Source organism: Salvelinus alpinus, chromosome 31 (genome assembly GCF_045679555.1).
Source record: "Salvelinus alpinus chromosome 31, SLU_Salpinus.1, whole genome shotgun sequence".
Classification (NCBI taxonomy): Eukaryota; Metazoa; Chordata; class Actinopteri; order Salmoniformes; family Salmonidae; genus Salvelinus; species Salvelinus alpinus.
The window spans coordinates 19,700,251-19,716,653 of NC_092116.1; the positions used below are offsets into that span (position 1 = coordinate 19,700,251).

At 39.9% G+C, this 16,403-nt stretch overlaps 1 protein-coding gene across 2 annotated transcripts; it reads left to right on the top strand.

The window, feature by feature from the left end:
• Nucleotides 1-5,866: 5,866 nt before the first annotated feature.
• On the top strand, nucleotides 5,867-15,082 carry LOC139561926 (homeobox protein SIX6-like). 2 transcript variants are annotated; one of them, XM_071379363.1, is made up of 3 exons: nucleotides 5,867-6,648; nucleotides 12,085-12,248; nucleotides 13,093-15,082. In XM_071379363.1, the coding sequence occupies exons 1-3, from the start codon at nucleotides 6,226-6,228 to the stop codon at nucleotides 13,304-13,306; spliced, it is 801 nt and encodes a 266-aa protein (XP_071235464.1). In that variant the 5' UTR covers nucleotides 5,867-6,225; the 3' UTR covers nucleotides 13,307-15,082. The 2 variants fall into 2 exon arrangements, with proteins under 2 accessions (XP_071235464.1, XP_071235466.1); XM_071379365.1 differs by having other exon boundaries at nucleotides 5,867-6,633.
• The last annotated feature ends 1,321 nt before the right edge of the window (nucleotides 15,083-16,403 follow it).

Below are 16,403 nucleotides of genomic sequence, written 5' to 3' on the forward strand. Positions count from 1 at the left end.
ATTTGAAAAATACTATTTTTGTCACAAACTGTTTTTTTAACATTGCAGTTATAATGTTGTACATTTTTAAACCTTAATATTTTTGTTGATATTAAAGTTAAACTGTATATTTTTATATGGACATACTGTATAAACATTTAGAATAACAATGTTCCTGTACATACAGTGTAGACCTTACCGTGAAATGCCCTTAACCAACAGTGCAGTTCAAGAAGAGTTAAGAAAATATTTACCAAATAAACTAGAGTAAAAAATAATAAAAAGTAAGTAATGTAAATAGTAAGTAATGTAAGTAATCCGGTGGATTTTTGATGAATTGTTCAGCAGTCTTATAGCTTGGGGGTAGAAACTGTTAAGGAGCCTTTTGGTCCTAGATTTGGCGCTCCACTACCGCTTGCTGTGTGGTAGCAGAGAAAACAGTCTGTGACTTGGGTGACTGGAGTCTCACAATTTTATGGGCTTTCCTCTGACACCGCCTATTATATACACTACCGTTCAAAAGTTTGGGGTCACTTAGATATGTCCTTGTTTTTGAAAGAAAAGCACGTTTTTTGTCCATTAAAATAACGTAAAATTGATCAGAAATACAGTGTAGACATTGTTAATGTTGTAAATGACTATTGTAGCTGGAAACGGCAGATTTTTTATGGAATATCTACATAGGTATACAGAGGACTATTATCAGCAACCTGTGTTCCAATGGCATGTTGTATTAGCTAATCCAAGTTAGTCATTTAAAAGGCTAATTGATCATTAGAAAACCCTCTTGCAATTATGTTAGCGCAGCTGAAAACTGTTGTCCTGATTAAAGAAGCAATACAACTGGCCTTTAGACTAGTTGAGTATCTGGAGCATCAGCATTTGTGGGTTCGATTACAGACTCAAAAGGTCCAGAAACAAAGAACTTTCTCCTGAAACTCATCAGTCTATTCTTGTTCTGAGAAATGAAGGCTGTTCCATGAGAGAAATTGCCAAGAAACTGAAGATCTCGTACAACGCTGTGTACTACTCCCCTCACAGAATACCGCAAACTGGCTCTAACCAGAATAGAAAGAGGAGTGGGAGGCCCCAGTGCACAACTGAGCAAGAGCACAAGTACATTAGTGTCTAGTTTGAGAAAAAGACGCCTCCGAAGTCCTCATCTGGCAGTTTTATTAAATAGTACCTGCAGAACACCTGTCTCAACGTCAACATTGAAGAGGCGACTCTGGGTTGCTGTCCTTCTAGGCAGAGTTCCTCTGTCCAGTGTCTGTGTTCTTTTGCCCATCTTAATCTTTTATTTTTATTGGCCAGTCTGAGATATGGCTTTTTCTTTGCAACTCTGCCTAGAATGCCAGCATCCTGGAGTCGCCTCTTCACTGTTGTCGTTGAGACTGATCTTTTGCGGATACTATTTAATAAAGCTGCCTCTATCTTTTTTACTACAAAACATAGAAGCGCACAGTTTTCACATATGTTGATGTTGGGGTGGTGCTGGAGATAATGAATATGAAGTTAAAAAAAAAAAATCTTTAAAATATCACTGCTTTTATGTAATGATATTTTATATTTTATACCTTGTCCCAGACATGCTGTTTTCGACTCTTCCTCTCTCTCCCTCTCTCTCTCTCTACCGCACCTCCTGTCTCAACCTCTGAATGCTCGGCTATGAAAACCCAACTGACATTTACTCCTGAGGTGCTGACCTGTTGCACCCTCTACAACCACTGTGATTATTATTTGACCCTGCTGGTCAAATACCCAATCTGGCCTTAATGCCCTTGTACTCTTATAATCGCCTCCCGGCACAGCTAGAAGAGCACTGGCCAACCCTCAGAGCCTGGTTCCTCTCTAGGTTTCTTCCTAGGTTCCTGCCTTTCTAGGGAGTTTTTCCTAGCCACCGTGCTTCTACATCTGCATTGCTTGCTGTTTGAGGTTTTAGGCTGGGTTTCTGTATAAGCACTGTGTGACATTTGCTGATGTAAAAAGGGCTTTATAAATCATGATTGATTGATTCAATTGGACTAGTTATTTTCAGAGGTGTACAAAAGAGTAAGCAATAAAACAAAATAAGAAAACCAAAAACCTTCTAATACAATAACATATTTACTTACTAACTCAGCTATTACACTTACATTTTGCATAAAGTCTGAATTACTTGTCTGTTGACTTAATAAAGTCTGAATATCTTGTCTGTTGACTTAATTCTATAATCAATCATCACCCTGAATGTCCCCAGCTAAGCCAGCATTGTCTGATAAGTAAACCCATATTTGTGTTGTGTAGACAGATTATTAGACAAGACTAAATCCATTTACCTTATTTTAAACCATGACCTCTTAATTTGACTACAACCTGTATTTTAAAACATATATGCATACAAAGCCCATAAGCTTGGTTTGGTGGTGGGGGATTGGCAAGCATGTGGCACTCTAGACTAGGGGTGTACTGGGCAAGGTTGGGGTCAATTCCATTTCAATTCTATCAATTAAGGAGAATTATTGGAATTCCAATTCAAGAATAGCAAGATATATTTTTAATGTGGATCTTCCTAAATGGATCCCAACCCACCTCCACCAACATATAGGCTAGCTATCATAGTAGTTTGGGGGGATATGTTTTGTCAGATATTTTATTTTGTATCACACCTACATCCTGTGGCTATGCTAGCCATCATTGTACACAAACCTATTGACATTACTCCCTAAACAAAACAATAATATATTAAACTGCAATTTGCATAAAGACCAAGATCTGTTGAATGAAATAGAAAAGCTATAGGCTATAACCTAATGGGCTAATTGGGCATATCAATTCCCTATAGCCTATACTCATATCATAGCCTTTCATGTGTGTTTGCTGTAGGCATTCATAGACAGATGCTTATTCTAAACTGGATTTATTGTCCCCTAAAGACTGATTAATACTATAAGATCAGAGAGGTATTGAGCCCATGGGGCAGGATCATGTAATACCGTGCCCTCGTGTAACTGTCGTGGATCCCCATCATCCTGCCTCGAGAGACTGGTGGGGTTTTTTCGATCCTGACCCGGGGACCAACCGGGATGGGGAGATTACGGTATAACAGTGTCCACTTGAATTAACATGCGATTCGTTTGTCAGGTGCGTTGAGACGATGCAATCGCCTCGGAAATGTCGACGCGGTAAATGGACGCTGCCGCATCGCATGTGATATAGGTTTTCATGCAAGCCTAACGCGCTCTGGCGCTCAGATCCGATCCTTATTAAAAACGGAGGGTATATTATAGCTGTCTGTCATCTATAGCCCATACATTTTCTGAGCCAGGGTGCATCCATCCACCAACACTGTAAATGATAATTACGGGGTAAATTGAAAGAAAAACTACAACATATAGGCCTACATAATAAAAATGAGATCAGGTCATTTCAATGATTTGTTCATTTCATTTGACCCAAAAAATATATATTTTATGAGGATAACCAAAAAGATAGAAGAGTATGTGATTTAATTTACTAAATGTTAATACATTTTGTAAATATTAATAATAATAATAATATTTCTCTCAACTTAACAATTTTAAGTTATTGCAACAATTTGCCCGTTTTTTGGAGGATTGTGGGTCCATTTTATTTTTTACACAATGTTGTATGCATTTCTGAAGAAAGAAAAGTAGGCTATATTTCTATATTAGTATTGAGCAGCTTGTTGTGCCATGATGGATTATGATGAACGGATATCAAAACCGTTGACAAATTGATGTTCAATGGCGATACCACCCATTCCCACCATGACCATTTTTAATGACAGAGGCAAATTCAGCATCATGCAATGCCTGCAGTTCTACCTCCAGGTAGGCTACTGCTGGTGGATTAATAACTTGCTCACATGATAGTCAAAGCGTTCATCCAGTTAGCAAATCGGAAAATCTGACTTCCGACTAGCACGTGAACACTCATGTAGGGTTTACTAAATATTGGTGTGACATCAACTCATATTTAATCATATTATCAGTAAATCCGATAGGTAGCCTAGTGGTTAGAGCGTTGGACCAGTAACCGAAAGAAATCCCCGAGTTGACAAGGTAAAAATCGGTCGTTCTGCCCATGAACAAGGCAGTTAACCCACTGTTCCCCGGTAGGCTTTCATTATAAATAAGAATGTGTTCTTAACTGACTTGCCTTGTTAAATAAAGGTTCAATTTAAAAAATCGAACACATTTTTATAGCTATTATTAATTCTCTGGACTTACTTTATTTGTGTGAATCCAAACAATTTATTCAAACGATTGTTACTCAAAAACAGAGTTACATCTACTAATAATATGAAGTATATTCTTGTTGCCTTAATTTTTTTAAGCAGATTCAAAACTTAATAATAAAAAAACATCTGAAAACAATTGTAGCCTAAATTCTGTTTGGTTTAGGCCTATCTAAAAGAAAAGAGAAACCAGCACACTGCTCTTGCTAGTATCACTGTTAGGCATGCCTGAAATATACACAATTTACTCAAGACCTAAAATAATCAGTCGCCAAACTTTCTGTAGGGTGAATTTGGAATAAGTGGGACACGTTTTGCATTTCTGTCTTCTGTAACCTCTTTCATCATCTATCCAACATATTAGCCCAACACCTGATACATTTCTGAAGTCTTTAAGATGTTTCCTAATCACACCCCCAAAAAACAAATGTTCACAGGAGGCATGACGCACCCGTTTGTGTACTCTGAGCCAAAATCATGTGGTAGACTGGGACAGCAGATTAGATCAATTGGGACACCCTTATTATAGTCCCAATGGTACCCCAATGACAATTCAATTTTTTTTTGTGATTAGGAAGCATCTGAGGATTTAATAAGTGTATGACATTCTGTGTTAATATGTTGGATAGGTGTCTGAACAGGTTACAGAAGACGGACAGTTTTCTGAATTCACTCAAATAACAGTCTAATAACAGAAAGAAAAAACGAACAGGATATAGTACAACAACACAAATGACTGAATTACAAAATTGAAATGATGTTAGCAACTTTTTAAAATATATTTTGATGCACCAGTTCATAGTATGCACATTTACATCACAATTTTGCACAGTGCATTATTTATTACAGTTGTATAACCTTAACATCAAAATAAAACAAAAAGTGTACTGTGTCCTTCACCGGGTGAGCTTCCTTTTTAACGCGTGCTCTGCCCCTCTATGATGTCACACCAATGAAGTGATTTGATTTTGATCATGTGTGTTGTCTGCAAGGGTTAGTAAGAATTGTTTTTATTTTCTCTTGTAAGACCAAGAATTAAACGCATCAGGATTAAGCTGTCCCAGTTTATATGATGTCCCACTCTTTCTGAATTCACCCAACATTTAAACTATACATTCGTCCTATCCTGATTTTTTCAATCGATTTTAAGCACAAAAGTTATATGACACATGTACTATTCCAATATAAAGTGTGCTATTAGTCACAGAAAAGTTATTGATTATTCATCACTTCATTATATTTGGGTGATTAAACTCTTTCCAGGAAAAACCGGCCTAATGGGTAAATCTTGTTTACCCATATTTTCCTGCTCACTTCTCTTCCCATCTTCCTCCCTCCCTGTCCCCTGTCCTGAAATGGATTTCGCCCGGCCTGCAGGTTATGCAGATCAGACCAATTAAATATCCTTGTTGTTAGCTTACCAATCAGCCTGACAGTCAATGTATCCCTCGACTAAGCCAAACAATCTGATCAGGCTGCCCCCCCCCCCACCACCACCACACACACACACACCACCCCCTAAGTGGCTAATGACCTCCGAGGCGCATAATCCGTCTCAAAACAACTACAACGATGCTAATTGCATCTAGCTATAAATACCGGTTGACTCTTGGCGTTCATTCTTTAGCCTACTAGAACGGCCTGAACTCCTGGAAGCGCATGACCCCGCCACGAATCTTCTCACATATAGCATAGCTCGCCAATACCGGGAAAAGAGGAGACACAACTTACATAAGCAACTCGCTACCAATCAGATTTTGTTTGGTGTCTTTTTCCACTGCAAAACTAGGCCTATATTTGACTCAACTGAACTTTCACATCACTCTGTAGGCGCACGGTGACCGTGGTGCGTAAAAGGACACTTCAAGCGCGTTTTGCTTCATCGCAGGCTACGGTCTCTTTATTTGAACACGCACCAGGCAGTTGGAATGATATGACCATTGGCCATGTCTATTTAGCAAATTTAGACTATTTTGTTTGTTGACAAAGTCTGAGAACAACGAAATATGTTCCCTCTGCCTATGTTCACCCCGGAGCAAGTGGCTCGGGTGTGCGAGAACCTCGAGGAGACCGGCGACATCGAGCGCCTTGGGCGGTTCTTATGGTCCCTGCCTGCCGCTGTCCCTGGCTCCGCGGGGGAGGCGCTCAACCGCCACGAGTCAGTGATGCGCGCCAGGGCGCTGGTTGCCTTCCACGGAGGAAACTTCGAGGCGCTTTACCAGATCCTCCAGAGCCACCGCTTTACGCGCGAGTCTCACGCCAAGCTCCAAGATCTGTGGCTGGATGCGCACTACCGCGAGGCGGAGCGGCTCCGGGGCCGTGCCCTGGGACCCGTGGAGAAGTACCGCATCCGCAAGAAGTTCCCCCTGCCTCGCACCATCTGGGACGGCGAACAGAAGACGCACTGCTTTAAGGTGAGACACCAAGCTGTAAGTAATATTCTTTCGCACCAATAGTAGTTAGGCACTTTACCTTCCATAACTATAGTGACGCACCTTTCCATGATCCATTTTACGCACCACCTGGCTATATATTAGAGAATAATTTATATATGTAGCTACTTATATTGAACTCATATCTCTAACCATGCATTTCAATACTTGGGTACACTGGGCTGACTCACTACATGCTAATTTGTAAAACATTTTTTTTTACATTCTTACACTGAAACATTTGAAATTAATTCACAAGGTCCCATCATGGAACGTTGGCATATTAAGTGTAAATAACATGGACCAGGGTTATCTATTTTTCTCCAGCCCTGATCGCTCTTCACGCAGGCTATTTATAAATAGAAACGAATTTGTTTTATTATGTTTTACGTCTTTACTTATAATAACAACGGAGTAGTCAGACATTGATATTTGAATAATAAACACTTCATTTATCTGTGTTGTGCTGATATAGAATTATTGTGTTTTTACAAGTTATGAATACTTAATAGTGAACATGGCTCTGTTTTTAGAGGATTGTGGGTAATTCAAATATTGTGGACTTTTACACAATGTTGTATGCATGTTTAAAAATAAAAAGGTGATTTTTTTCTAAAATAGTATTAAGCAATTTGTTGTTCTGAGGTGTAATTTATCATGATGAACGGATATCAAAACAGTCAGACAAATTGACGTTCAATAATGACAGATGCCATTTCCACCATCAACAAGGTAATGTGCACCACTCTTAATGACAGAGGCTAATGCGGCATCTTGTAATGCTTACAGCTCTTCCCGTTTACTGCTAGAGGAATGAGCACTGTGATCGACAATGCTTGCTAAGGCAGGTTAAAATGACAAGTCATCAAATACATAAAACAATATTAAACAGTAAGACACAACCACTGGAAATTACTAATTAGAACTACTTACTAATTACACTTGAAAACTATTTGTAAGGAAGGTTAATAATTTAAGTAGAAGGGACCCCACATTTTTATGTTCATTACAACAAATATTCCATTCAAATAACTACAATCGTTATAGTTCAGAATACATCATGCAATTTAGTGTCAAAAAGTTCATAAAACAAAAGTATTTACAACTTTAAAAAATAACCATATGGGTGGTGATGTCACTTTTTATTAATTAACTATTAAACACTGCAATACTTTGAGTTGGGTTACTTCAATGGTTCTAGGCAACGGGTTTCCACACAAAAATTGAGTTAGCAGAACGAATGACTTTTTACAGTGTAGGGAAGCAATAAATGACTGTCTATACAATCTCATTGCTCAACCATCTCTGGCTTTGCCACTGATCAATATGCATCAGCATCTATGTGTGGAATCACAAAACGAATGTGATGAAAGTGTACCGTATGACTTACAGGCTGAAGCTCAAAAGACTGAATAGGCTACACAAAGAATATATATTTCATTTAAAAGTATTCTCAAACTTTATTTTGATCTAAATCTCAACATGTAAAGGACATAGGCGGGAAGTCATGCCTCTGCTCTTCAACCTCAGCCTGGGTACCAGTCTGTTTGTGCTAACAATCTTAATTTTAGCACAAAACAGGTCTGGATGTCAGGCTACTTCAACCTGCAGGTAGTAATCCTGGGGTTAAAGAGCACCAGGCGAGCCTGTTAAACAGGGACTGTGCTGCCGTAGGCTAGGGCTGAAGTTCATGGGCTGTGTCTCAAATGGCACCATATTCCCTATAGAGTGCTCTGCTTTTTACCCAAACTCTATGGACCCTGGTCAAAAGGGTTCCATTTGGGACGCAGCCATGGAGAGAGTCAGTCTGCTTAAGCCGTGTGTGTCAGAGTCCACCTGCGGCAGTATTTTACTCTGGGGTTTCCATCCCTCACAGCAGTGAGCAATCACCTAGGCTGTGTTCCAAAATGGCACCCTATTCCTTCTATAGTGCACTACTTTTGGTCAGCGGCCATAGGGAACATCCCTGGTAATGATAGGGGAGCAGACAGCACTTCAACCAACTAAACCCAATTAAATGCATATGAAAGCACTTGCCTCAGGGCAGGGAATGGGCATTTCAGAACATACAGTGTAAAGATCCATGACTGACTGAGTAGCCTTAGACTTAACCCTGGACAGATACACGCTTTGAGCAGGTCACATTTCCACAGACGGTCCATGGACGTTAAACAATATAAGCCCCGTGTGTCAGTCTCTGGCCCAGGTTGTTGTCTACAAGATTGAAGGGATAAAGTCTGTGCCTGAGCATTAGGTGAAAGGGCAGAGGCTGAGCACTCACTGTTGCTATAGACAGTATATAGGTCAGGGGAGCTTAGGGGATATCCCCACTCCCCAGGTTACATCAGTACTAAGCTTTTCATCCTGAGCCTATATACAGTGCAACATATTTATGTTGATAATGTGGATTATAATTATTATCCCTTAAATCCAATTATTTCATCCAATTATACGATTATTTGGTTGTAATGTCTTAGGTCTAGGCGATCTTCTCTAACTGATAACAATGGAGTAGCCTAGTAAAGACACAACACCAACATACTGTATACACTACCGGTCAAAAGTTTTAGAACACCTACTCATTCAAGGATTTTTCTTTATTTGTACTATTTTCTACATTGTAGAAAAATAGCGAAGACATCAAAACTATGTAATAATACACATGGAATCATTTAGTAACCAAAAAAGTGTTGAACAAATCAAAATGCATATTATATTTGAGATTCTTCAAATAGCGACCCTTTTCCTTGATGACAGCTTTGCACACTCTTGGCATTCTCTCAACCAGCTTCACCTGGAATGCTTTTCCAACAGTCTTGAAGGAGTTCCCACATAACCACCTCAATTTGGTTAAGGTCGGGGGATTGTGGAGGCCAGGTTAACTGATGCAGCACTCCATCACTCTCCTTCTTGGTAAAATAGCCCTTGCACAGCCTGGAGGTGTGTTGGGTCATTGTTCTGTTGAAAAACAAATGATAGTCCCACCAAACCAGATGGGGTGGTGCATCACTGCAGAATGCTGTGGTAGCCATGCTGGTTAACTTCTTCTTAATAGAGGGCGCTGTTTTCACTTTGGGAAAAAATCGTGCCCAAATTAAACGGCCTCGTACTCTGTTCGAGATCATACAATATGCATATTATTATTACTATTGGATAGAAAACACTCTGAAGTTTCTAAAACTGTTTGAATTATATCTGTGAGTAAAACAACTCATTTGGCAGCAAACTTCCAAATAGGAAGTGAAAATTCTGAAAATGGGGCTCTGTGTCAGGGCCTGCCTATTCAACTGGCTTATATTTATGGTTCTGTATGCACTTCATACGCCTTCCACTAGATGTCAACAGGCAGTAGAATGTTGAATGGGGTGTCTAGCTTGATCTGAGACCGAATGAGAGCTTTTGGAGTGACAGGTCCGCTCTTTTGTCAGTATTCAACTGCGCACTGGGGAACCTAACATTGTCTTCTGAAATGCGTTACGTATACACGACGAAATGCTCCGGCTCTGATTTTATTGGATACATATGAGAAAAACATCCTAAAGTAGGATTTTCAACCGAGTTTGACCAGTTTATTCAACGTTTATTGGGAATTTTGTAATTTTTCGTTCAGTGTGCAAAGATTTCTTGGACATGTGCCCTCCACATGGCTAGCCAAAGTTGCTAATTCGACAGAAGAAATTGACATTCTAAAACAAAACAATGATTTATTCTGGAACTAGGACTCCTTGCACAATATTCTGATGGAAGATCATCAAAAGTAAGAGAATATTTATGATGTTATTTCGTATTTTTGTGGAATATGTTGGCTCCAACAAGGCGGAGAATAGGTGAGCGCTGTCTCACAATATTGCATGCTGTATGTTGTACTAAAGTTATTTTTTAAAATCTAACACAGCGGTTGCATTAAGAACCAGTGTATCTTTCATTTGCTGCACAACATGTATTTTTTAGTAAAGTTTATGATGAGTTTTTTGGTTAGATTACGTGACTGTCCAAAATTGCTCCGGACAATTTGGTGTATCATGGCTACTTATTCACAATATAAAACCAGGATTTGTAGCTCTAAATATGCACATTTTCGAACAAAACATAAATGTATTGTATAACATGATGTTATAAGACTGTCATCTGATGAAGTTGTTCAAAGGTTAGTGATTAATTTTATCTCTATTTGTGGGTTTTGTGAAAGCTATGTTGGCGGTGAAAACATGGTGAAAACATGGCGTTGTGTGTTTGGCTATTGTGGTGAGCTAATATAAATATATATTGTGTTTTCGCTGTAAAACATTTAAAAAATCGGAAATGATGGCTGGATTCACAAGATGTTTATCTTTCATTTGCTGTATTGGACTTGTGATTTCATGAAATTATATTATAGCACCCCCACACCATAACACCTCCTCCTCCATGCTTTACAGTGGGAAATACACATGTGGAGATCATCCGTTCACCCACATCGCATCTCACAAAGACACGGCGGTTGGAAGCAAAAATCTCCAATTTGGACTCCAGACCAAAGGACAAATTTCCACTGGTCTAATGTCCATTGCTCATGTTTCTTGGCCCAAGCAAGTCTCTTCTTCTTATTGGTGTCCTTTAGTAGTGGTTTCCTTGCAGCAATTCAACCATGAAGGCCTGATTCACACAGTCTCCTCTGAACAGTTGATGTTGAGATGTGTCCGTTACTTGAACTCTGTGAAGCATTTATTTGGGCTGCAATTTCTTAGGCTGGAAACTCTAATGAACTTATCCTCTGCAGCGGAGGTAACTCTGGGTCTTCCATTCCTGTGGCGGTCCTCATGAGAGCCAGTTTCATCATAGCGCTTGATGGTTTTTACGACTGCTCTTGAAGAAACTTTCAAAGTTCTTGAAATTTTCCGTATTGACCTACCTTCATGTCTTAAGGTAATGATGGACTGTCATTTTTCTTTGCTTATTTGAGCTGTTCTTGCCATAATATGGACTTGGTGTTTTACCAAATAGGGCTATCTTCTGTATACCCCCTCCCACCTTGTCACAACACAACTGATTGGCTCAAACGCATTAAGGAAAGAGATTCCACAAATTCACTTTTAAGAACGCACACCTGCATTCCAGGTGACTACCTCATGAAGCTGGTTGAGAGAATGCCAATAGTGTGCAAAGCTGTCATCAAGGCAAAGGGTGGCTACTTTGAAGAATCTCAAATATAAAACACTTTTTTGGTTACTACATGATTCCATATGTGTTATTTCATAGTTTTGATCTCTTCACTATTATTCTACAATGTAGAAAATAGTGAAAATAAAGAAAAACCCTTGAATGAGTAGGTGTTCTAAAACTTTGGACTGGTAGTGTATGTCATATCTCATTGTGATAGATATAGTTATTAGGAACACTGTTGGTTACATGAAGCAGGGAACTGACCATTATTGTGTCCTTTATGTATCACAGGAGAGAACTCGCAGCCTGCTCAGAGAGTGGTACCTCCAGGACCCGTACCCAAACCCATCCAGGAAACGGCACCTGGCCCAGGCCACGGGACTCACGCCCACACAGGTCGGCAATTGGTTCAAGAACCGACGCCAGAGAGACAGGGCTGCATCGGCAAAGAACATGTACGTTAAGACAGAGAGGAACTCTACTCAGCCGAAACCTTTTGACCTCTTGTGTCTTGTTGAACACTTTAGAAATTAAATTAAATTAAGACATTTTAAATAATAGAAGTCATTTAAAAAAATATATATAGGACTGTGGACATCTTCATTTTTGTTTTACATCAAATACATAACCAATGCTGCACCCTGGACTCAGGGGTACACATAGCATAGTAAACAGATACCCAGGACACTCCAATTAGTATGATATCTTATGTTTCGTATGCTATTTATTAATTTGTGGATGTCCATCATCCATTTTGTATGATATGTTACGAATTACAATTCTTAGGATATGTTACGAATTTGCCAAACATGTGATATGTTACGAATTCCAATTTGTTGTGGCTACTGTTAGCCAGGTGGTTAAGGGTTAGGAGTTAGGTTAAAGGGTTAAGGTTAGGGTTAGGGGAAGGGTTAGTTACATGGTGAGTAGCTAAAAAGTAGTAGCTAAAAAGTAGTAAGTAGTTGAATAGTTGCTAATTAGCTAAAATGCAAAAGTTATCCGTCATGATATTCAAACACGCAGGTTTTGGGTTGCTAGACGTTTGCGTTATACGCCCGACCAACCACCATACTTTTTTTGTTGCCTTAAATAACCTTCTATCTTATGTAACCATACCAAATGTAACATAACATGTTAATTTTAGTGTCCCGGATTTACAATTACTATGTTACGTCTAGCCTATGAGACCAGGCTGAATGCTCTCATTGAGAGAGAGTACCAGTTAGGTACCATTTAAACCAACCATGTATCTCTAAAAACTAAAACATACTCCTCTCTCTTTCTTCTCTCTTCTCTCAGTCTGCAGCAGGACCCCACCCACCTGCCTTCCGGGAGCTCCCCTGAGGGTCCTGCCCAGGAGCATCACGCCCACCACCCCCGCCTGCTGGCCGCCTCCCCGCGTCACCCGGGCAGCCCAGAGGCCAGCGACTGCAGCACGAGCACCGACCGCCGGGGCACTGGCACCTCCACCCCAGACAACTCCGTTAGCAGCGACAGCGAGTTCGAATCCTGAGGGTCGGGTCACTGACCACAGCAGGAGAGAGGCTCTCATTGGTTAAATCCTGAAGAGAGAGGCTGTGATCAGTTCTCAGCCAGGAAGGCCTGACCCCACAGATATATAGAGACAATAGACACTGTAGAACTACTATGTCTGTAGCTTGAGATTGGACACTTGGACAGGACGTTCTCTATGAGAGACTTGATATGGACACTTGATGTGGTTGCTAGTGGACGAATGGGGAGGGGTGGGGGATTGGGGATTAGACCATCTACAAACACATGCACTTAAAATGCACCATCGAACATGACTGTTGGGAAACTGTTGCTAAGTACCGTATGACTGTGCTACTGACTGCTATAAAGACCCACTACAATTCTCTGTTCTGTAGATTTGGACTGGAATGTGGGTAGAAAAAAGTCAGTCAGTCAGCAGCGATAACATATTCTAGGACAGCAATAACTATTCTCAGGCACGTTATTTATAGAAATAATATAAACATACAATGTCGTAGAGTAATTACTGAGCTTGAATTATAATATTATATGTTTTGATACTTAATGGTTTCAACTCATCGGGGGTCTATTTTTGAGTAGTCTATCATTGAGCGCTAGCTTTAATCCCATTTCTTAATTAGCCCCTTACAATGACCACTGCCTTCTGTAGGCTGTTGGTTTCCTACATGATCAGTCGTTGGTGGACACAGAACTGCTTGATTGGATTGGACAGGTCTGCATTTCTCTTCATACACGTCACTGCCTTATAAAGGAAGTATATTGGCATCACAGCCCCAATCTTCTAGTTTGGCTAACATTAGATACCGTTGCAGACCATAACTGTCCCTAAAGCTAACACAGCTTAAAGAAATGGTCTCTAGACAATCTTGTAATGCATGGAAAAGACATTACACATCACTATACATTTCATATAGATGGTTTAAATGTTTTCCTGTATTATGACAATGTATCTACTGTATAACAATGCTGATGTGTATCCAAAACATCTTCATTCTAATATTATCCAGTTCAAACCTGTTATATCCTTTTAGACTGTTGTATGAGGCATCGTTCAGTGTGGAATCCTCTGTGCAGCTCTCACTAGAGATGTCCTTGCATGAATTGCCTGTCAGAGCAAAACAAAGTAAGTGGGATAAAAATGAAAGCAATATTGAAAAAGTGAAGCACAACTTGGTCTTAATTCATTGATGTGCCTATAAATGTTTGAGGACTGAATGACCTGTTTAACATGACAGTTTCATCTTTATATATTTTAAATTGAACCAGGAAAATCAGTTAAGAACAAATTCTTATTTACAATGACGGCCTACCGGGGAACAGTGGGTTAACTGCCTTGTTCAGGGGCAGAACAATAGATTTTTACCTTGTCAGCTCGGGGATTCGATCCTGCAACTGTTTGGTTACTGGCCCAACGTTCTAACCCAGGGGTGGGAAATTCCAGTCCCCGAGGGCCTGATTGGTGTCACAGTTTTGCAGCAGCCCCAGCTAACACACCTGACTCCAATAATCACCTAATCATGATCTTCAGTTTAGAATGTAATTTGATTAATCAACTGTGTTTACTAGGGATGGAGAAAAAGTGTGACACCAATCATGCCCTCGAGGAGTTTAGTCCACCCCTGGACTAACCACTAGGCTTCCTGCCACCCCATATAGGCCTACCCATATAAATATCACCATACAATACATCGTCGTGGGATTCATTCATAGAAAAATAAGTATTTTGTAAAAATGTGTCTAATGTATGCATTTGGAATAAATGAAAGTATTTTTATCCAAACCTGTTGAAGTCTGTGAACAACGAGTCCACAAGCGTTTCCAAGTGAAACGGCGTGGACATTGGATAGGGTGAAAGAGGATGGAACCATATTGTTTGTTTGTTTGGGAGGGGGGCTCATATGCATTGTATTTTCTGACAAATCATTTGCTAAACTCTAAACCTCATCTAAATCTTATAATGAATAATGTGGCAATTGAGGAGACTAAACTGCTTGGTGTAACCCTAGATTGTCGACTGACATGGTGAAAACATATTGATGCAACGGTTGCCAAGATGGGGAGAGGTCTGTCCCTGACCAAGCACAACTCTGCTTTCTTGACATCACAATCAACCAATCAAGTCCTAGTGTTATCACACCTGGACTACAGCCCAGTTATTTGATCAAGTGCTGCAAAGAAGGACATAGACAAATTACAGTTGGCCCAGAACAGAGCAGCCCAACTGGCCCTTCAATGTACACAGAGGGCTAATATCAACAACATGCATGTCAATCTCTCCTGACTCAAAGTACTGTAGAGGAGAGGTTGACTGCATCACTACATGTCTTTGTGAGAGGTATTGATGTGTTGTAAGCACTGAGCTGTCTGTCCAAACGACTAGCACACAGCTCATACCCTACAAGACTTCTTCACAGTCCCCAAGTCCAGAACACAGGCTAGGAGACGCACAGTACTATATAGAGCCATGACTACATGGAACTCTCTTCCACATCAAGTAACTAAAGCGACCAGTAAAATTTTACTTAAAAACAGATATTAAAAAAATACACCTCATGGAACAGCATGGACTGTGAAGACACACACACACATACACATACACACACACACACACACACACACACACACACACACACACACACACACACACACACACACACACACACACACACACACACACACACACACACACAGATACACACACAGATACTCTCCAATCAGACACACATTGTGATATTGTACATTTTAAATTGTAAATGTGTAGTATTGGAGCAATACACATTTGTATAATGCACACTGTCTTGTATGATGTATTGTTTTATTATGATGTATTGTTATAACCCTGGTTGGACTCCAGGAAGTGTAGCTGCTGCTGCTAATGGGCATCCTAATAAAATACGAAATACTAAATATGTGCTGGTTTCTAAAGGCTTACGACAAAATACATAATTCTCAGACTTTTTTTTTATTGAAGAAAGTGAAGTGTGAATCAGACAGTGTATAATTTAACTAATAATAGTTATTTTGACACCACCGATTTAACTAATAAGAGCTGTTTTGACACCAACAGAATGACTGTACAGCGTAGACATATTGAC

Bases quoted from the DNA above. Each gene is read 5' to 3' on its own strand.
- LOC139561926 (XM_071379363.1), top strand. From the start codon at position 6,226: ATGTTCCCTCTGCCTATGTTCACCCCGGAGCAAGTGGCTCGGGTGTGC. The intron at 6,649-12,084 runs GTAAGTAATATT...TATGTATCACAG, and splicing joins TTAAGGTGAGACACCAAGCT to GAGAGAACTCGCAGCCTGCT. The intron at 12,249-13,092 runs GTACGTTAAGAC...CTCTTCTCTCAG, and splicing joins GCTGCATCGGCAAAGAACAT to TCTGCAGCAGGACCCCACCC.